General features: G+C 38.4%; 1 protein-coding gene across 1 annotated transcript; it reads right to left on the minus strand.

The window, feature by feature from the left end:
• Positions 1–5,306: 5,306 nt before the first annotated feature.
• On the minus strand, positions 5,307–16,669 carry LOC134627807 (protein-glutamine gamma-glutamyltransferase E-like; the record flags this gene model as incomplete). The annotated part of the gene is made up of 15 exons (XM_063474202.2): positions 5,307–5,454; positions 6,801–6,934; positions 7,690–7,853; positions 8,007–8,181; positions 8,950–9,212; positions 9,861–9,987; positions 10,128–10,243; positions 10,401–10,510; positions 12,130–12,265; positions 12,900–13,077; positions 13,647–13,775; positions 13,868–13,986; positions 14,141–14,395; positions 15,632–15,793; positions 16,651–16,669. Coding segments are annotated over 15 exons (2,235 nt in total), but the record flags the coding sequence as incomplete, so codon positions are not given.
• Positions 16,670–23,568: the final 6,899 nt, after the last annotated feature.

The following is a 23,568-nucleotide window of genomic DNA, read 5'->3' on the forward strand; positions in this document are numbered from 1 at the left end:
CTCTTTGTAAGCTATTATGGAGTCTTTGGTTACCATTCATATCACTGATCTCTTCAGTAAGGAGTAAAAGCAGTGCACTCTTTAGGGTTTTAGCAAAATGTGATTAACAGATTACTCATCAACCCTGGTTTCACCATAAACCTTCATAATCAGGACTTCACACACCAGCTGGTGACATAACAGTGACATTTTCCCCTTAAAATGACTAATCGTTATATTTTACACCAATTATGGTAGGAAAAGTCATATTTTCAATTGATGCGCACACTCTGCACTTTAATTTCAACATCAAAACATGTTGAATCTAGTCCGATGACAAACCAAATGAATACCTTGAACACCCTGACAACCATTCTCATGTCATGTCTTAGCATGCAGCGGACTTTCCTAGTTAGTGAATGTAGTCTTGCATAAGTAGGATGTGATTAGAGTGAATCATGTAATGTAGAATTTGGAGTAAAATTTCCTAATATTGCGTCAGGCTATCCAGTAATATTTTTGATTTGCATTTTGTTACTTTTGAATAATCACAAAGGCATCTGTGTTGAAACTGTTTATGGGTTGATAGTTGGTGTGAGTTCACTTTATAATGCCCAGAGAGTTCGTAGATCCCTGAAACAGCTTGGTGGTTTGATTAATCATTTTTTTTGTTTTGCTTACTTTTCAAAAGTTGCCCATGTTGTTATTTATTATTATTAATAAAATGCTTTAGACACTTAAAAAAAACTTGTTGACTTCATTAGAGATTTTTTTCCCTTTGAGTCTAGAAAACTGCAGTCAATATATAAAGGGATTCTGTTGTGTTTTTACTTACTTTCTATTATGTACTGTTACAGTGGTGGATGTTCATATTTAAGTTGGTCATTTTTTTAAAATAATGAAGTCAACATATGTAGAAATAATCCCTCTGATCCAAATGCCCAATATAAAATATATAAGAATTATTTTGAACTATGTTTTATGTAAAGCTAATCCAACAATGCTTAATAACAATCAAAATGAGAAAAAAAAAGTAATATCAGCACATTTAATTTATGGTTCAGTAACAATCCAGTCTGGGCTGGAAAACATTTCTATTTTTCTAGCAATAAGAGAGGCAAAAGTATATTTAAGTTTCATATTTATGATTTTGTTTTCCAATGGCTATGTAGTGTAGTGGTTACTACGTTTGCCTAATTGTATTGTAATTGTAATTGCAGCTTACATTGTGTTCTTCTCACGCAAAATAATCCATGTAAGGACTCCTCCCTCTTAATTGTTTTTCTGCGTGCACACTTTTATACTTCTTTCAAAATCAATGTTAGTTTATATGTACCCCACCCACATAGACACATAAGACAATCATTCCTAAATGCACAGATATGCTAGCTGTCCTGCTGAATGAGGGCTTTGGCTTTCTGCAGGTCGTGATCGACTGCTTCATCTACAAACTGAACCCAGGTAAGCTTTGACTCCACTCACACATGACTGGATCTGGAAGGGTTGTGACAATGATAAACAGAGTTCGTATGAAAGCAATTTCTTTTCATATCACTTATAGAAAGAAACCACAGTGCCCAACATGGACATGAACTAATAATATTCAGGTTTAATCTAATGCAACAGAAAATGATCAGGTATGATCAGATGTTCAGATGCTCCACCCACCTGTTTTTGAATGCTTACTCTGCCCTGCACATACAGCACCTGCCGATTGTTCTCTGACCTGCGTTAGTTGAGTTTCATCTTCTTTCATCATTGATTACGTTGCTGAATGTGTCATGGCCCTCAGATACTACCTGTAGGGATTTGTTGTGCAATATGTTTTTGTCATTACAGTTCTTATGAATTGTGCAACTAGACCTAAACTGTACCAGGCTTTAAACAATTTTAAGTTTATGGGAACTGACTTCCTGTCAACAGCCAGCTTCAAGTGCACTTTCTGGCTTTGTATTTATAAAAAAAATACACAAATAAATAAATAAATATTGGACAATAATTTTAAAAGGCCTGGTTATAAATGTCACAGTCAATGTGAAATTCACAGCATATAGTGTTTTTACCTGTTCAGTTTCCTCTATGGCATCTTTCACAACACAAATCTCACATGACAGAACCACCATCTTATTATCTGTAGAACAACAAAACACTTGTTGTTAAAACCTTGTAACACTTTGAGGAAAATCATCAGCTAAAGATAAGAGCCCTCCTACGTCAGTATGTTAGTCTTATTTTTTAATGTTGTGTTTCAGATAAACCACTCCTCTGATGACAGATTTTTTTTTGTGACGTCCAAATCTATGGGTAAACATACTTTCTGTGTTTGTTTCAAGCATATTTTTTTTTTCATAATTTTGATGTATGTTGCTGTCGATCTCTTTTAATGGAAAAAATGTAAGTCTACTATACAAAGAAAAAATAAATAAACATTTGCCTATCCTAATGGGATTAAGGTTGCTGGTTTTTTTTGTTTTTGTTTTTGTTTTTGTTTTTTTGTTTTTTAAAAAATCCAATTCACACATATTTCTAATTAAATGTGGAATATTTGATTGGTTTTGATGAAACAGGTTATGATAATGATGCACACAGGTGTGGTTAAACTGGGAGAACAACATCGCCACCTGCCGGTTTAACTGTAATACTGCTACAGCTGCTGCCACAATTGAATGTAAAGACATGTTCCGCTTCTAATACCAACATGACTTTTACTACCATTCAGAAATTATGTATGTATTATTTAATTCCATTTTCTAGTTGTACTTCAGAAGATGTAAGTAGTGAATATTTGGGAGGGGATGTCTGTCCAGTGTCTTGGATTCAGATATGTAGTGATACCAGTGTTAAATAATAAAGCTGTACTTGAATGTGAGATAAAAACTGGAAATCATATTATTTATGTAAGGCAACATCAGTCTAGGCATAAACATAGCTTTTTTTTTTTTTTTTAAATAGAATTGGACTAATAAATACATACAGAATATAATTCACTGCATTTGTATAGTATGAGTTTAGTAAAAAAAAAAATTAGAATTGACTTTACTGCAGTACAGACTTCTTAGCTGCTCCCTTTATGTGTTATTACAGCGGATCATCTGCCTCCATCTAACCCTATCGCCAGCATCCTCCTCTGTCACACCAACCGTCTACATGTCCTCCTTTACTTCAGCCACGCAAATCCAACAAATTCATAGACCCACTGCATCTATGGTATCAATATGAAAATCCTACATCACCTCAGTTTTGAGTTATTGTATTCACAAAGCTGGGTGTCCACTCCACCAACGCCCACCTGCTGGGGTGATGACAATATCCCCAAAACTTTTAGACTGAGCGGTAAAAACTGGTTAATTCCTTAACGGTTTAATTAATTACACTTGCTGTATTTATTTTTCTTTTTTACTCTTACTCTAATTTATTGATTATAGTTTTCTTCTTGTACTGTCATGTTCCAATCAAACTGAATTTAAATGGTCTAATTATATATGTACACTGAATTTTTCTCTTCCTTTAGTGAATTTATCAATCATACTGAAGAAGCTTTACATAAGCTTGAACCTATCTGACCTATTGAACCTTTAATGACATCTCCATATTTTACAACACAGGAAATACACAGACACAGACAGGAGGGGAGAGAGAGAGCACGGAGAGAGCACAGACATTATGGGCTGGGGAAACATGGGATAAAATACGAGGGGAAACAAGGCACAGGAGCTCAGAATTATATGAACACAAATGCACAGAGGGAGACATAGGAGCAATTACACAAGGAAATCTGACAACCAATAGCTAAACATAACAACCATAGGGACTAAAACGTTAAACTAACAAGGTGGACTCAAACCATAATACAAAATAACAAAACACAAAAACTGAAACCGCTGGGTCATAAGACCCAGGATCATGACAATATCATTTACTTGATTTAATGGCTTCAAAATAAAATCCAGTCAAAATTTGTTGTACCAGAACTTGAAATTATCAGAACTGGTTATTATGAATTATCACTTCATAAAAAAGTACTTTTGGCCCATGTGATTGGTCTTAAAGCTTCACTTAAATTAATTTAATTAGTTAGTTTTTTTTCTTAATGATCAAAATGTTATGTTTACTTGTAAAGATTGTTTCAGTGTATTTTGATCACATAAACAATATACAGAAAGTTATTTAGGGGAAGAAAAAACAAAGAGAAGAAAATACTACACAAAATATTTATATTAATTAATTATTTTTTTTTTTCTGTTCTAGGTGTGCTTCCATCTTGGTCAGGTCTCTCTTGAAAAAGAGATTTCAATTTAGTGTCCACACTTTAAGACAAAAATGACAACTAAGACCCATTTTATTTATATATTCAGGGAAAAAAATCTAAGCAGTGCAAATAGAACAGACTGGTATAGTTCAGTTTACTTCTCAGCCACAGGGAGGCACTTTATAAACACTGAAGAGCTCCAGTTCCTTTGGGAGATGGCAAGCCTGTCTGACAGCAAATATTACTGTTGTATTGTTGTTGTCGTGTGCTCGCTTCTAGGTTCCTTCAGGAGCAGGAAGAAAGTTGCAAGAATACTGACTTATTTATATTTTAAGAATAGTTAAAGTCTGAGAAAACACATTGAGAATATGTGTGTGTGTGTGTGTGTGTGTGTGTGTGTGTGTGTGTGTGTGTGTGTGTGTGTGTGTGTGTGTGTGTGTGTGTGTGTGTGTGTGTGTTTCAGTTTGCTGTCTGTATATCAGGTTTAGCCACATTCTTTATGTTATGTAAACTTTAGTTTTGACATTAGCATTGCTGCAAGTTTATAGCTGAAGTGCCTGTAACAGCTTAAAATATACAGTAGTGTGAGCTTTTATAACAGTGTACATGGTGCCAATCATGACATATAATACAAAAAATTTGACATTTTTGTGAAACAGCAATGATGCACTTTCTGTCCAGAAGCACAAGCCTGTGGCGCAAGGTCACACCTGAACAGATCTGCATCCAACAGTGCTTTAACTATTCAAGCAATTTAAAAAACAGTGATTATAATAATCCAGTAATAGTATAATTAATGCTTATTAAACATGAAACAGAACAACAGCTGTCTAAAGGCACTTTACATTATAAGGTAAAGACCCCACAATGATACAGACAATTTAACTTTTGGAGCCAGTCTGAAAAAAGTTTCTTCTAGAAAATCTCTAAATGAAAGTAAAGAAAAACACAAAGAAAAAACATATATTATCAATCTCTTATCACATTGCTTTTTAAAGCTACTATAGTATTTTTAGAGTTACTTTTTACTGATTTACTTATTGAAATTACACAGCTCCTACTCTGTGATTCTGAGGATTTATGGGAGGACATTGACAACGCAGGTGCACTTTAGGTGTCTGAAGGAGGAGCAGTCAAAGCTGGCCACCAGAGTCTTCTTGCCGGTCTTGTTGGGAAACAGGAATACAGTGGCACGTATTCTGCTGCTTGGCTTCAGATTTGGAAGTCTGCAGGAAAAAGAAGAGTAATAGTCACCAGTCAAGATTAAAGTTTGTGGGTTTGGCTTAATGTTTTACATAAAGTGACAGCTCAGTGGAAACAAAAACTTCTCTGTAACACTACACTGTAACCTCAGAGCAACACAGTCTATAGCTACTGTGACTGGCCTGTTCAGTATTTTTTATTTTTATTTTGCTGCAGTTTTTGAAAGAATTACAATCATTTTCTAAATATAAGGTGATGCTGAAAAACTAGTTCATGCATTTATTACTTCCAGGCTGGACTACTGTAATTCATTATTATCAGGATGTCCTAAAAACTCCCTGAAAAGCCTTCAGTTAATCCAAAATGCTGCAGCAAGAGTACTGACAGGGACTAGAAAGAGAGAGCATATTTCTCCTATTTTGGCTTCCCTTCATTGGCTTCCTGTTAAATCCAGAATTGAATTCAAAATCCTGCTCCTCACATACAAGGTCTTAAATAATCAGGCCCCATCTTATCTTAATGACCTTGTAGTACCATATCACCCTATTAGAGCACTTCGCTCTCGCACTTCAGGCTTACTTGTTGTTCCTAGAGTATTTAACAGTAGAATGGGAGGGAGAGCCTTCAGCTTTCAGGCCTCTCTTCTGTGGAACCAGCTTCCAGCTTGGATTCGGGAGACAGACACTATCTCTACTTTTAAGATTAGGCTTAAAACTTTCCTTTTTGCTAAAGCATATAGTTAGGGCTGGACCAGGTGACCCTGAATCCTCCCTTAGTTATGCTGCAATAGACGTAGGCTGCTGGGGGATTCCCATGATGCGTTGAGTTTTTCCTTTCCAGACACCTTTCTCACTCACTATGTGTTAATAGACCTCTCTGCATTGAGTCATATCTGTTATTAATCTCTTTCTCTCTTTCACAGCATGTCTTTATCCTGTTTTCCTTCTCTCGCCCCAACCGGTCGCAGCAGATGGCCGCCCCTCCCTGAGCCTGGTTCTGCTGGAGGTTTCTTCCTGTTAAAAGGGACTTTTTCCTTCCCACTGTCACCAAAGTGCTTGCTCATAGGGGGTCATATGACTATTGGGTTTTTCTCTGTATCTATTATTGTATGATCTACTGTACAATATAAAGCGCCTTGAGGCGACTGCTGTTGTGATTTGGCGCTATATAAATAAAATTGAATTGAAATGAATAAGGGAAAATAATCACAACATCAATACAAGAACTCATAAATGAGAGCAAATTTCTGGAGTGAGATGGCTAAAACTATCAGAGTAGGTGTGAGGGGGCCTCAGAGAGAATTTGTTGTGTATAACTTTACACAAGAATTTAGAATCCAGATGAGTTTAACTTATGCACACACACTTACGTGCATTTTTGCTCCCCGTCCACTAGACCACTTCCAGAAATAGTCAGAGTGCAATCAGTCAGTGTCTTGTTAACTGGGTTCATGAAAACCACTTCAGCAGCGGTGCTCTGGTTCACTCTCGCTGGACTATGAAGCTGAAAAAACAAAAATCTCACTGTTTACTTATTAGTCATTTTACAACCTTTATGATGTGCAGTATTGTCCCCAACCTGCAGAAAAATAGAAATCACAAAGCATGTGTCACCCTTAGTTTGCGCTGATTCATCTTTTTTTCCATTTGTAACAATAAACGTGACGGCCCACATCATACAACACCACAGATACATGTTGTGCATGTTTTATACACAATCATTCATAAAGACAAACACACTTCATTCCTTATGACTGTCACACGTGGTATCACATAATAGTTTAGACACACTTGAGTGTCCCATCCTTAATGGATAAACATGGACATTGGTGGACATTAAAACACTAAATACCCAATTACATTCAAATGCACGTCCATCAGGAGTGACACATTTTTTTGTTTTTGTTTATAAGCCTTAATCCTTCTAACACACTAGAAGATGATGATCCTGTCAGAGTAAATTCTGCTTCTCATCAATACATTGTCACTGGGAAAAAATTTACATACCAAATATAGTTATTATTTGTATTATTTGCTTAAAGTACTGTTAAACCCAAGAACAGCCTCAAGCAGCTGCTGGCATAACTGTAGACTTTTACTTTATATTTCTGTATATCATATTATATATTCATCTTTATATTTATTGTTAAACCAAGTAAAATAGGAGATACCAGCAGCAAAGAGCTGATGTGACAGCTATTCTTGGAACAAAGATACATAATGATTACAGAGACACAGAGATGGTAGTTTTTTACTCACTGTGATGGAGATTGGAGGATCCAACAGAATGACATCATTCACTGCTAGGTACACATTTTTCGGCTCCAGCTTATCTGTCACCATAGCTGAAATCTTCATGCTCTCAGAGTCCACCATGTGCTCATGGTACACCAAGAAGGGAACCAAGATAGGGATGGACAGACCTGGGGCAGATAGAGAGAGAGGTTCATAATTGTTGCCGTTTCTCATATGACCTGCAGATGGATTCATTTTCATGTGGCAAAGCTTCTGTCAATCTGGTATTGAGCTATGTCTAGTCTACGACTTAAACAAAGTACTTGTGTCCAGAAACCCACCTTTCCCAGGCAGCAGTGTCTCTTCCTTCACCTCACTCTGGATGTTTTCAACTGGTGAGCCATTGTATCTCATGGCCTGGACGCTGATATTGATGGACACAGGCCTGGCAGTGTTGCTCTCACTGTTCAGCACCAGCTTCAGACTCACATCCTGACCGTCCTTTGGCTTGGATACCTGCAGCACCACAAATAGTGTAATAAGATATGAGTTCTTGTGTACCAAGTGTAATATGCATGATGTTCAGCTTCAGATCTTTTAGATTTTTTGTAGGTAGGGCCATTGTTCTTTTTTTTCCCAAAAATTAAAGTCCGACTAAGTTGTGTGTGTGCTTTTGTTTATTCAAACTGCATTTAATATAGAGAGCATGAAACACAGCTAGTTTATAGCCTTTGGCTATTAATGGTCTGGGGTTCATAATCACACTGTGATCAGTGTGTTTCATGCATTTTGTATGCACAAGATAAAATTACAAAATATAGTTTACCATCACAGCTGTTAACACAGTTTGATGTCGTCTTCACTTTGTGCAGCACAATTCATATGCAGTTTACTTTTATTGTTTCATGTTTCCTTCTAAAGTATGTTGTTCTCTTTCTGTCCAGATGGTACAGTGTGTGAGTTTACATTACTCAGACATGAAACCCTCTACTCCTTTTAAATATAAAAAGCAATTGATGATTTTGTTTCCTAAGAGTCAAACGTGACTGTATGATTCTCAAACTACATATATGAGGGAGAACATTTCAAACTGACAGTGACTTATTTTGTGTCCTCTTCATGGGTCTTTGGTGGTGGTGGATTGGATGAGCTTTTATTCATTAACTGATTTGGTTAACTTATTCAAAATAAAGAGAAAACAATTAGACATAAAATTCACACTTTGAGAGAAAAGTAAATATTAAAATACAAATGAAGTGATACAACAGGAACTCTGAGATGCACCTCTTCAAAACGCATGGATATTTGTGGAAGTGGAAGGATGCTCTCGGGAGATGTTGCATTTGTGCTGTTTGTGGTCTTATCATCTGTCTTGTTCTCTTCCTTCCCTGCATTCCCAGCTCCATCCACCTTCCCTCCATTCTGGTTTGCATTATTTGTCCCGTTCACATCTGCATCCCTGGGCCCTTCATTATCCTTTTTTTCATCATCTCCAGGGTGATTTCTGGTGAGGGCATTTTTAAATACAGTCCTCTCCTCCTCGGTCCCTGTAAGGATGGAAATGTTGTTAGTTTCAAGAGCCACAAATGAATTTTATTAAAGAATTTCTAATGTGTCTTGACCATAATGAAATGTGTGTATGTTTTGAACCTTATTACTATTATCAGTCAACCAAGTCACCACAACAATCTTTATTTTGAAAATCCCTATTAACCCAACAGAGACTTAATATAGATGAATTTATACTGAACACAATGTATAATTCAAAGATCTAAACAGAGTATAAATTAGCTACATGACTGTACACACAAGGATTAATGTAACATGCTGTCCTGAAAAGTGAAGCCAGTGTGGGAAGAGTCTAATATAATCACATTTTGATTATAAACATATGTTTTGGAAAATTACTCTCTATTGATCTATGACTGTAATTAACATGTTCCTGATGGGCTTATGGTCTCAGTTGCTCATTTCAAGTTTTATGTGATACATTTGGCTCATTCATCATCATGTTCATTTATAAATCATCTTGGGAAAAATGCAAACATATGCTTTAGTATAGTGGTAACTTCTAACTGAAAAGTCACTAATGTATGAGTGCACATTGCCCTCTCTCATGACACATTTTTTCATAGAATCAGCATGGCAACAAACGAAAGGTCTCCAAGACACAAGTGTCTGTCAGGTGAACCCACCTTCCTTGTACTTGTAGCTGTCTGTGATGTCCAGCCTCGTGTCGGAGCCAACAGCCTTGGTGGAGATGTTCTGTCCGACTCTCTTGGTGTCAGAGAAAATGTTCACCATTGTGCCATCAGCTTTACACTGCCAGGACACAAAGAAAGAAACAATTAGGAACTCAAACCTGGAAATAAAAATATCACTTAATAGACCAAAGAGTTTAACACTAATGTTTCTACTTAATGTGATGTTCATGTATTTATAGAATATCTCTGTATACTAACCAGCCAGTCAATGCAGTCAGCATTGACCTCAGCAAAGACAAATGGGACATCATATTTCAGATCGGTTTCTCCATTCAGGATGGCTTTGACTGGGGCTGGACCGCAGCAGTATGCACCTGCATATGCAGAGCAGCCCATTCAAACAAAAATCAGTGTTCAAAAGAAATATTTTGAAATTATTCTTATATTTCCTACCACTAAATTAAGGTAGGGCAAGAAAATTAAAGTAATTAAACAAAGGAAGAAAATTTGAGGAGATGGGAGATTTCTCACCATCACTCTTCTCCTGCGGTGTTGGATCCACAACTTGCCACCCGTCATATTTTCCATCTTTTGCCAGTTCAGTTCGCCTCATCCAGCACTCTAACCAGACATGATAGTTCCTTAAACACATTCAGAACACAGCATTACGATGTTGGAGTGAGTGGGAACACAACACCAGATTTAGAAAATTCATAACATTTAAGAGAACTGAACAACATGATAACAAGGTAATGACAGGAGTGGGCGATCAAAATGCTATATGGTAAAAAATTAAAGTAAAACAGAGACATCAGTTTCTGTGATGATTGATGTAAATAATGCTTTTGAGGCCACCCCTTTAAAAGTTGCCTGACTCTATAGTGGGGTCCTGCCTGTCAAATGTGTATGATTATATTGGTAAAGCTTAAGAAATGGCACCACAATTCACACCAAGGATAGTCTTGCTATTGGCATTGAAACCTTTCAGGCAAAGTCACCACTCCCACAACATACAAGATATAATTTGGAAAACCATGATGAACAAAATGATTAAAGGCCTTTAAGATTTTTATAATAAGTCTTATTTTTCCTCTTCTATGTGAGGTGACATATCACAGTTAGGGTCGTGGTTGAGTACTAATAAAAGAGAAAAATAAAAAAACTTTTTAAAATCAACCATGTAATCTTAAAGCTTTTCTGGTGTTTGTTTTCCAACACCAGTGAGTGAGCCATAATCACATTTCTGTGTTACATTTGGAACTCCTCTGGATACCAAAGTATTCTACAGTCAGATGAGAGGCCAGATGTCCGACAGCTAAAGCTCGACTAAAATTAGGTCATGTAATGGACAATGATCACAAGCAGCTAATCTATAACAGAATGACGGAAAGAGAAAAGAATCAAGGTGTTGCAATGGCCCAGCCAAAACCCAGATCTCAGTGTGATTGAAATGCTGGGGCAGGGTCTTAAGAGAGCTGTGAATAAAGGAAAATCTGCTATTGCAATTAAAGATTGATGAGGTACAACGCAAATTCTTTAGCAAGGTGGACCCAGGACATTAGGTCATGGGTGGGAGTCATCATCCCTACACTCTATGACTGGGTACCAATAATAACTGGTGCATCTAATGTGAAGGCACCTGACCTGGAAGAGAAGATTGTGGCTAAGAGGAAACCTGGACAATGCATGGCCGATTACCAAGACTATGTAAACTACCCTGTGAAAGTCTACTGAAAGGTGTAAATGTAGCATTATGGACAATCCTTACTTTGACCATCACTGAAACCAAGCAGCTGATCTGTATCACAGCTACACTGATCCTTGAGAGGTCTGGCTATAAGGTGAGCAGTACCCACAAGAAGCAGTACCCACTATGGAAAAGAAGAATAGAGGCCGAGATCAAGGCAGCACATAGGGGAGTTAGCCAACTACCAGAACTGCAGAAAGGTAGAGAGACCGTCTGTCTCCCAAATCCAGACCGGGAGCTGGTTCCATAGAAGAGGAGCCTGAAAGCTGGAGACTCTTTCCATTCTACTTTTAAATACCCTAGGAACCAGAGGTAAGCCTGCAGTCTGAGAACAAAGTGCCCTGTTGGAATGATGTGGTACTATGGGGTCTTTAAGATAAGGTGTGGCCTAAACATTCAAGACCTTGTGTATGAGCAGATCTTTGTAGAACACAAGAAAAGGGATAAGTAATGAAGCTCATGCTGATCTGTACGTCGATTACTTTCTTGCAATATGAGCTTTTTTTGTCTTACCACACACTGTCCTTGGTCTCTTTCTCTCTGACCCCATAGTCAGCATGGTACACATCAATGATCAGATTCTTGTTGCTGTCATGAGCTGACTGATAGTTGGTGACCACACGGCATGGGATGCCCAAAAGACGCATTACTGGAACCACAAACACAAAGAAAAAAAGTCAATAAGAAATTTCTGAAATTGCACATTAGCTTTTCATTTCATTTTTAAATGTTGTTGTTCTTATTGTTAAGACACTAGCTGGGGTTGCACTCCCCCAATGATGGAAACTGTCAGGAAAAGACAGATGAGAGAACCACATGTGGTTATTTGAGTTGTTTTTGTACTCCTATTTGCACTAAGCATTGCGGCCATTCTCCTCTGACCTCTTAAAACAGGACATTTTCTCCCAGAAACTGGTGCTCACTGGATATTATCTGTTTTTCAGACCATTTTCTATAAAACAGAGATGTTTGTGTGTGAAAATCCCAATAGATCAGCAGTTTGTGGGATACTCAAACCAGCCCACCTGGCATCATCAACCATCTCACTTCAAGTCATCATCTTTCCTTGCTCATTCTGATGACTCATTTTGAACTACCATATCTTCTTTTCTATGTCTACATGCCTAAATCAATTTAGTTGCTGCCATGTGATTGGCTGTTTAGATATTTGCATTAACGAACAGTCTATCAGATGTACCCAGCAAAGTGACTGCTGAGTGCATGTAGAACTAGAGCCCTGTCCGGCCATAATGCAGTTTGTGTCACTGAGCATGTATATATACCCGAACACATCACGCCAGCAAATACCCAGCACTGTCCATATTTGACTGGGTGGCAGCCGATGTTGTGCCAGCGCTTGAGGATGGGATAGCTGCCAGACCAGTGAGAGGGTTCATCGCCACCCCAAAATGGACCTGCCCACCGTCCCTCCAGGACGCCATATTCATCTCCACTGTTGATCTGGAAGAAAAAAGGAATGCAAAGTTCTCTCTCATAATGTGATTTATACATGTGAGCTTTGTCCCCTCTCAAAATGACTGTAAACCATTAGTTAACAGTAAGCTGTATTTCATATATAATGAAAACAGGACCATTTATGTTTGTTGGCTTCTTTGGCCAGCTCTCAATTTGTCGTATAAATAATACTGGAAGAGCTGTTCTACTGGTTTGCCAAGCTGCTGACCGTAAAATAAACTAATGAATAAAAAAATTAAAATGTACTTCCAACAACTTGTTATAAAATATGTCGAAATATATAAATTAGGGAAAAATACATACATCTGCCTTCCTTCTTATTTATCCCTTCTATCTTCACACCTTACTTATTTTCTTCCTTCCTTTAATTTACTCCCTTCTAACTCCCTTTTTCATTCTCCATTTCCTTCCTTCTTTCTATACTTTTTTATTACTCCTTCATTTTATATTGCGTTCGTATTTTACCCTTATGCCTTATATTTTATGTTAAACACATCAAATTACCTTCTTGCAGAAATGTTCTAGGCAAATGACATACGGGGCATATATCCTACCATGGCGCTGACCACGCGGGTGACATAGATGGGGTTACAGCGAGCAGAAGCATCCTTAGCTGGGTTTTCCAGGTGGTTTGGGCTGACATCTAAGATCTTCAGACAAATCTTTGCCATGTCCTCTTCAAACTGGACAGGAAGAGAGCAGCTTATCTTAAACTGCAGCGTTGTAGGTTATTACATAGAAGATTATTATCATGATTTAAAAAAAATATTTATACCTGCCCAAAGTCCCAGTGAATAGATATGAGGTAATCCCCACTTCCTTTGTAGATTATGCCATGTTCATTCATCACATACTCCTGTCTCTCTGCCTCATCACAGAGAGACACTGAATCATCTAAAGAGAGACAGGGATCGGGGTAACTAAATGAGACAGGCAGATCAAGGGTTGGTAGTTTTTTTTAAAAAAAATGAAAACAACATCAACAGATGAGCAGTGTTGATGGATGGTTAGTCAAACAGGTGGGCAGACAAAAAGATAAAAAACCTACCAGGACACCAGGGATTAAAGAGCACTATCAGAGTTGCCAACAATGTTTCCTCGTCCCTATATCTGGCAGTTAAGTTGTACTTTCCGATTGGAGCGTCAGCTGGAGGGGTAATGGTCAAATTCAAAGAGCCTGTTAGTGGGTAGGATCTCTTCTCTAGCTCTACCTTCCACACCGCCTTTGCTGACGGTGAACGCTGGATTTTGTCTGGTATACCAAAGCATGACTTTGTCCACAGGTCCTCAGATGGATTTTCTCCTGTATAGAGGATTCACAGAGATCATTGACATAACAATACAATACCTTCAAGCTACTAATTTTAACCAAAGAGTCTACATGAAAGATGTAAAGAAGAAAAACTGACTTATATCTGCATTATTTCTAATGGCCAGCAGGGGGCAACTGCGTTTAAAAAAAGTACAGTTGCAAAGAACACTAACAGCACTAAGTAAACACTTTTCTAATGAGTTTATACTCTCAGTCCCCATTTTCAAGTTTTACTAAATGCAACAAAATGTTCCTGTTATACGTTTATTTTTCATTATCGTCAAAAACAATGATAAGCTAGATATGTCTGAGGGTGGATCTGCTCTGTGATTGACAAGTCCCTATTACAAAAGCACGTTATGTCCCACGGTTCCTCAGTCAGTTCCCTTGACACCTTAGACAAATCAGGGCTTTAAAACAGTGGTTTATCAACTGGTCAAAGATGTCACACCAGGCGGGTCCAACAAGCAGTCTGGGATCATCTTGAGAGAGAACAGAACAAAAGGCAGCCAAAATCCAAAGAAGAGCTTTGAATGTCCTTCAGAAAACCTGGAAAACTAATCCTGAAGACTATTTACAGAAATTTAATGAAGGCTTGCCTTAAAGAGTTCAGGCTTCATTGAGGAATGGAGCTGGAACCTGATGCCAGCAAAAGGCTGAAAGGTGTGTACCCAAAAAAAGAAAATCAACTGTCATATCCAACTGTGCTAGTTGGCAAACGCCTTTAAGTAAAGCTTAGATTACTTAGCCTTTCCCTTACGTGTCACATCTGGGTTTTTCCTCACCCTTATAGTTGTCTGCCCCACCCTCATTGGTTTCACCTGATTTTATTATTCTTGATCTTTATTTATTTTTTTATTTTTTAATTCTATCATTATTAAAACCCACTTCTTGCTTGGAATACCTGATTCTGGTTTTGTGTCTTTGAATCCTCTTTTTAAAGTATACTATACTACATGCAGCCTTCAATTTCAATGCCACAAAATTCTTCACAGACATCATATTAATCTTTCAATTTTATTCAGTTCAATTCAGTTTTATCTATATAGCACCAAATCACAACAACAGCTGCCTCAAGGTGCTTTACATCGTAAGGTAAACACCCTACAATAATATTAATAAAAAACAGAGAAAACCATATTCCCCCCCCCCCCCCCCCGCCCCCCTCATAATCAATTGTTAATTCAACGTTAATAAAAAAAATGGACTATTTAATAACATACAAACCTGTCACTGCAGTGATGGTGAGTGGGTAAAGGTCAGGCTTGAAAGGTTCTGTCAGTTCAACTTTGACGGTGAACGGCTGGCCTCGCCTCACAATCAGCTCATCCTTTGAGATTTTTTTGGTGTGATGTTCAGTGTTGTTGGTCTCACAGTTGAGATTCACTCCTTTAAAAGCTGAGATTTAAAATAAAAATAAAAATTATACAAACTTTGGTTTTGATTCTAAGATAATAAACACCAAGCTGCTGTCGGATGTTTTCACCCGAGTGTGAATGTTAGACAAAAAGCACTTAGGCATGAGGTGTAATAAATATAACATATATGATTATTATAAGTATAATATATATATAGAAAAAATATTTAAAAATTCTCTTATCAGTCATATTTAAAAGAGTTTCAGAGTTTCTTTAACTTAATTTTCTGGTAAACTGGTGTTAAAACTGACCTCAATCTGAGCCTAATTTGACTTAGCTTCAGGAATCTAACACACCAAGTTACAGTATCTTTAATTTTCGAGGTTGTAAAATGATGACCTACACAAACAATTGATAGAGGGAAAGAAAATCATGGGAATTCAGTTTAACATGACATCACATAAAATTCTTCTATTGTTTTAATGTTATGCTTGTCTCTCTGAAGATTGTTGTTCTAAGGCAGGGGTGTCGAACTCCAGGCCTCGAAGGCCGGTGTACTGCAGGTTTTAGATGTCACCCTGGGTCAACACACCTGAATCAAATTCATTACCGGGCTTCTGGAGAACTTCAAGACATGTTGAGGAGGTAATTTAGCCATTTGAATCAGCTGTGTTGGATCAAGGCCCACGAGGCCTGGAGTTCGACACCTGTGTTCTAACGCATTCATTTGTATTCCCAGCAGCTGCCAGTGAGATTTCTAGGAACCGGAAAGGTGACTGAAGTCATACGATATAAGAGCATAACATGATTAACATGACACTCTTTCAAAAACTCTCACATTTGTGTTATGAATAAAAGAAGATTTATTCATAACACACGTGAAAAGACCCAGGAAAACAGAGTTAACGAAAAAACGATAACAAAATAACGCTAAAAACCGCTAAAAACCCTGAAAACCATACATTTCACACCCGAGTCTCACTCTCGCGGCCCGGTACCAAATAACTTACGGACCGGTACCGGTCCGTGGCCCGGGGGTTGGGGACCGCTGATGTAGATAATAAATGGCAAGTAAATAAGAATACATTAAGGCTTTCATTGAGAATGCAATGCTTGCAGGAAGGCACAATGTACTGAAACATGATAATAAACTATCATTAATACATGTCTAAAAGTTGGTGTACTTACTCGATGGCTTGGTCTCCGATGGCATCTTTCTAGACTTTCCAGTTTAGGCACAGTGAGAAACTCTTGGGCAGGCACTCAGCAGCACACAGGAGAAAGGAGACACAACCCTCACGGATTTTAAAGCAGCTGTCACACCCAGCCTCATTTTGCATTAACGTAAAAATGTTACAGAGACTAGATTAACCAACAAGATTAACCATTTCCTGGCTCTTCAAAAGCTGCACAGATATTAAAAAATATATAAAAGAGTCTACACAGTCACATAAAAAAAAAAACAATTTCATAAATGAAACGAAGAATAATTTGTACCAGAATGATGGGAAGAAAAAAGTACAGAGAATGAAAGAAACAGCCTATGATAAAAAAAAGTAAACAAATAATTAAAAACAATAAAAAAAATAAAATAAGAACACATTATTCTCTGCTCAGAATCCACCAAATGCTGCAAATCTGATCAGACAGCACTTTACAGTGCAGAAGGATACTGACCCAAAGTATACTCCAAGGGCAATTCAAGAGTTCCTTATGTAAAAAAAAAAAAAGAGATATTCATAAATGACAAAGTCATTTATGAGGTCAGGTCAGGTGGGCTGAGATCAGCCCACCTGAGCATACAAAACTTAATGCAGGGAGACTCACAAAAGTAAAGATCTAGCAGAGCAGCATTTAGAGACAGTATTTGGTGATGTCTTGTTGGTTGGCTTCAAAACTTTAATCAGACATTGCCTGTAAAGTTTTTTTCATTCAAGTAATAACAAGAGTAGTTACAGTATCTCACAAAAGTGAGTACACCCTTTACATTTTTGTTAATAATTTGCTATATCTTTTCATGGGACAACATTGAAGATTTGGCACTTTGATACAATGTAAAGTAGTCAGTATACAGCTTGTATAACAGTGTAATTTGCTGTCACTCTAAATAACTCAACACACCGCCATTATTGCCTAAACTGCTGGAAACAAAAGTGAATACACCCCTAAATGAAAATGGCCAAATTGTGCCCAATTAGCCATTTTCCCTCACTGGTGTTATGTGACTCGTTAGTGTTACAAGGTCTAAGGTGCAAATGGGGAACAGGTGTGTTGAATTTAGTGTTATTGCTCTCAGACTCTCTCAACTTCACTGGATGTTTAACATGGCACATCATAGCAAAGAATTCTCTGACGATCTGAAAAAAAGTTACTCTACATAAAGACGGCCTAGGCTATAAAAATATTGCCAACACCCTGAAACTGAGCTGCAGCACAGTGGCCAAGACCATACAGTTCCACTCAGAAACAAACCTCGCCATGGTCGACCAAAGAAGTTGACTGCACATGCTCAGTGTCATATCCAGAGGTTGTCTTTTGAAAATAGATGTATCAGTGCTGCCAGGCATGGAGGGTCAGCCTGTCAGTGCTCAGACCATGCACCACACACTGCATCAAATGGCTGTCGTCCATGAAGGAAGCTTCTTGTAAATAATGCACAAGAATGCCCGCAAACAGTTTGCTGAAGACAAGCAGACTAAGGGCATGGATTACTTGAACCACGTCCTGTGGTTTTATGAGACCAAGATAAACCTTTTTGGTTCAGATGGTGTCAGGGGAGTGTGGCGGCAACTAGGTGAGGAGTACAAAGACAAGTGTGTCTTGCCTACAGTCAAGCATGGTGGTGGGTTGTCATTGTTTGGGGCTGCATGACTGCTGCTGGCACTGGGGAGCTACAGTTAATTGAGGGAACCATGAATGCAAGCATGCACTGTGATCCCCTTCCTTCAGAAAGGGAGGGGATCACAGTCCCCACCATCAAACATTATAGTGGGGACTGTATATTGGGCCACATTAGTGCAATGCGTTATACTAATATCAAATCAAATCAAATCAAATCACTTTTATTGTCACATCACATGTGCAGGTACACTGGTACAGTACATGTGAGTGAAATTCTTGTGTGCGAGCTTCACAAGCAACAGAGTTGTGCAAAATACAATAATGTAAAACAAGCAAAATATAAAAATGGCTAATCTAAAAAGTAATAAATATATGTACAATATGTAAAGGTATATACATTACTGAATGTGTATACTAAATATGTTTTTCTACGTGTGTGTGTTTGAGTGTGTATATAGTATGTATATACATGTTTTACAAATGAAATAAAGTAAACAATAAAATAAGATATATAAAATATACAGAGGTTGGTATGTGCAAAACAGTGGTATTTATATACAGTATGGAGTGCATAATGTTGAAGTTCCAGTAGTGAGGGTGAGGTGTCTATGAAGTGTTCAGCAGTCTGATGGCCTGATGGAAAAAGCTGTCTCTCAGTCTGCTGGTACGGGACCGGATGCTGCAGAACCTCCTTCCTGATGGAAGTAGTCTGAACAGTTTATGGCTGGGGTGACTGGAGTCCTTGATGATCCTCCCCGCTTTCCTCAGGCACCGCTTCCTGTAGATGTCTTGGAGGGAGGGAAGCTCACCTCCAATTATCCGTTCAGCACACCGCACTACTCTCTGGAGAGCTTTGCGGTTGTGAGCGGTGCTGTTGCCGTACCAGGTGGTGATGCATCCAGTGAGGATGCTCTCAATGGCACAGCGATAGAAGGTCCTGAGGATGCGGGGGCTCATGTCGAATCTTTTCAGTCTCCTGAGAAAGAAGAGGCGCTGCTGCGCCTTCTTCACTGTTTTGTTTATGTGTACTGATTATGTTTATGTTTAATATACCTGTGAATTAACAGTGAGTAATGAGTTTTAAGCTAATGCATATTGCACTGTAATTAACAAAAGTCTAGATACTGCATAAACATCTAATCAAGTGTTTGTGCTCACTGTTTGATGCTTCCAGGCGTTTCCTCAGTTTAAATCACATTAGTAATCACAAACTGTAATCCACAAGTTACAGTCAGGTCTAATAATCACACCTCTTGTAGTGAAGTCATGCAGTGGGTTTGGTTTTTTCTTTGTTAGCAGAATTACTCAAACAATAGATGGATTTATTTATTTATTTTGCAAGAGGTGAAGTTTGATCTAGCTTAAAAGTGATTAACCTCTGCAGTTCATCCAGATTTGGATCCATTTTTGGCAACATTCTTTACTATTGTGAGAATTGGACATTTAATCTAATATCTTCATAAAAACAGACTGAATCACAGTTAAAATTGGGGAACTCATTATAAAGTTCTCAAGAAAATATTAACAACACGTCCAGATTCAGATATTTGACTCTTGCACTTTTACCTACAGACCGTGGATAATGGACAGAACAACATAAAAACCTACAATCTGTGTCTTTCATCCCTCAGTTTAGTCTGGAGTTTAATATCAATTCTATGTTTATTTCACCATTTCACAATAAGAGGCATCACCAAGTACATTGTGAGGTACAGACCTTACAGCAGGGATGTCAAACTCATTTTACATTGTGGGCCAGCCCACTCTGATCTTAAGTGGGCACACCAGTGAAACTCTTCTTTATATTGGTAATTAAAGTAGTTATGCTTTTAATCACTGAGACATTTTAATATAAGAAAAATAAGAAAAATTGCGGGGGCAGCAGCCGAAGCAGAAAAGCCCAGACCTCGTTCTTCCTGGCAACCTTCTCCAGCTTGTCCGGGTGGAAGACTGAGGTGTTTCTAGGCCAGCCGAAAGCGTGTCCTTTGTCTGCCCCCGAGACTACTCCTGGTGGGACATGCCCAGAACACCTCATGCAGGATGCTCCCAGGAAACATCCTCGTCAGATGCCTGACCCACCTCAACTGGCTCTTTTCGATGTAGAGGAGTAGCTGAACTCACCCTCTCTCTAAGGGAGAGGCCAGCCACCCTTCGGAGAAACCTCATTTCCGGCACTTGTGTCTGCAATCATGTTCTTTTGGTCACTATCCATCCATCTTCTTCCGCTTTATCTGGGGCCAGGTCGTGGGGGCAGCAGCCTAAGCAGAGAAGTCCAGACCTCCCTCTCCCAAGCCACCTCCTCTAGCTTATCCGGGGGAACACCAAGGTGTTCCCAGGCCAGCCGAGAGATATAATCTCTCTAGCATCACTACTCAAAGCTTATGATCATAGGTGAGGTTGGAGACGTAGCTCAACCAGTAAATCAAGAGCTTTGTTTTTACGCTCAGCTCTCTATTGACCACAACGGACCGGTACATCACCAATCCATCTGTGGATCTCCTCTCACTCATGAACAAGACCCCAAGATTCTTAAACTCCGTCAGTTGGGTCAGTAACTCGTCCCTGACTGGGAGTGGGCACTCGGCCCTTTTCTAGCTGAGGACCATGGCCTCAGACTTGAAGCTGCTGGTGCTGATTCTGATTCTCGCCGCTTCACACTCGGCTGCAAACCCCTCCAGTGCGAGCTGGCACGCACCACCTGATAATGCCTACAGAACCACATCATCCACCAAAAGCAGAGATGAAATTTTGAGACTGCCCAAGTGGACGAACAGAATCAGTGATAAAGGGCAGCCTTGGAGGAATCCAGTCCCACCTGGAACGAGTCCAACTTATTGCCAGCTATGCAGACCAAGCCCTTCCAAGCCCCATCCATCTCCCATAGAACACCCTGACAGACATGGTCAAATCCCTTCTCCAAGTCCACAAAACACATGTAGACATACAGGCTCGATTTTATTTCCCATTTGCTTTTTGCACTATGAAAAAAGACTAATTTGACTTTGGACATATTGTACAATCTGGACAAAAATGATTTTCATAAATTTGTACTTAAATTTATGTGACTATTACATATACTATTTTTTACAATATAAAATCAACATCTAGGTACATTTAACCTACATTTACATTGGTTAGTTTAAAGATGCCTTTCAGTTCAAGGTAACTTTAAATTTACAAAAAACCTTTATTTCAGGTCACAAAAACATTATAGCCTGCTACAGATGAAGCAGATGACACATGTTATTGTGAACCCAATATTTCACATCTTTCTTAGCTTTACCAACTCTTGATGGCAATATCAGGCTCCTTAGCTGCTAAATTCTCCACAGTGTTCACCAGTTACTGGTGCTGAGCAGACAAACCCAATATGACGTTATCACAGCAGTGAAAGTATGACAATTCATTAAAGTTGAACCTAGACAGACAAAGTAAACAGGAAAAAAATTACTGTTTCAGGAAATACATTGATCCATGAACTTTGTAAAGATGTTCCTGATGCATTTATGGTCACAGTCGCTACCTCCACCTCCTGTACTTAATGTTCATTTTCTAAATTCTGATCCTCATTAGAGTCTAAAAAGTGTAAAATCTGGTATGCTTTAGGGTTTTAGTGATATGCAATTTGCAGATTGCTCATTAAGCCTGGTTTCAAAAAGCTAAGGCTGGTGGCATAACAGTGGCACTTTTCCCTTTGAAATGACTAACAACTACTTTCTGCATTAATTAGGGTAGACAAACCCTTACTTCCAATTGGTGCCCACACCCTGCATTTCACAGAAAAAAAATGACGAAACCTGTTAGAGGTCTACTGTTGTTTTACTTCCAAGAACTGAGACCTTTCAAACGTGAGACAGGTAACTTCACCAGTCTTTGTTCCTCAAAATTTGTGTCCTGTGGTTGTCCAGTAAACTCTAAAGCTTTACTTATTAAATACTATCTGTGGTTCAAACTCCTCCATCTGGTTGATTAATGTTAATCCCCTCTTTCTACAGAGCAGCTGGGTTGTAACCGCTGTAAACAATCATGTGGAATCTAAGCTAATAGATGTTTAAAAAAATTTAAACTTTGAACACCCTGGCACTGCTTGTGTCATGTCTTAGCATGCAGCTTCTTAGTTGATGAATGTAGTCATGCATGAATAGGATGCTATTAGCATGAATCATCTAAAGTTGACTAAGCAATAATATTGCCTAACTTTGTATCAGACTATCCCATATTTCTTTTGGTTCACGTTTTTGTCTGTCTTGAGTCAGCAAAAACAAAATGTGTTGAAACTGCATATGGGTTGACAGTTAGGGTGGGTTCACTTTCTGCTGCCCAAACACTAAGTCCAATGCTGAAACCGCTCAGTGATTTGATTCATCACCTTTTATCTTGCTTACCTTTTAAAGGTTGTCTTTTTCACTGTCGAAAGTTCATCTTTGTCTCTGTTACTGGATTGTATGTAAAGTTTGTCGGTCTTGAACAATGTGGTATGCTTGTGGAAAACAATCACAGCATTTCACTTCTTGCACATTTTGTCATGTTACAGCCTTATTACAAATTAATGTATTACATTTATTTTTCACCACAAGAACTTTACACACAACACCCTTTAATCACAAAGTGAAAAACGTTTCCTTGAAATTCTTGCAAAGTTATTAAAAGTTAAAAACAAAAATGCACTGATAAAGCACCCTTGGCAACAATTACAGCCTTTTTTTGTGAGTAGCTTCTGACATAGAGGTCTGATTGGTAAAGTGCTACAGAAATAGTTGTCCTTCTCAATGATTCTCTCTCCACACAGTAAAAAGAGTGACCATTAGATTCTTGGTTACCTCGCTGACAGGCTTTTCACCAAGACCTCAGTTGCTGATATTGGCCAGGAAACCAGCTCTATGGAGAGTCATGCTAGTTCCAGACTTCTTCCATTTACAGATGATGGAGGCCGCTGTGGTCATTGCCACTGTCAGTCCTGTAGTA

Source organism: Pelmatolapia mariae, linkage group LG5 (assembly GCF_036321145.2).
Source record: "Pelmatolapia mariae isolate MD_Pm_ZW linkage group LG5, Pm_UMD_F_2, whole genome shotgun sequence".
In the NCBI taxonomy this organism is placed as follows: domain Eukaryota; kingdom Metazoa; phylum Chordata; class Actinopteri; order Cichliformes; family Cichlidae; genus Pelmatolapia; species Pelmatolapia mariae.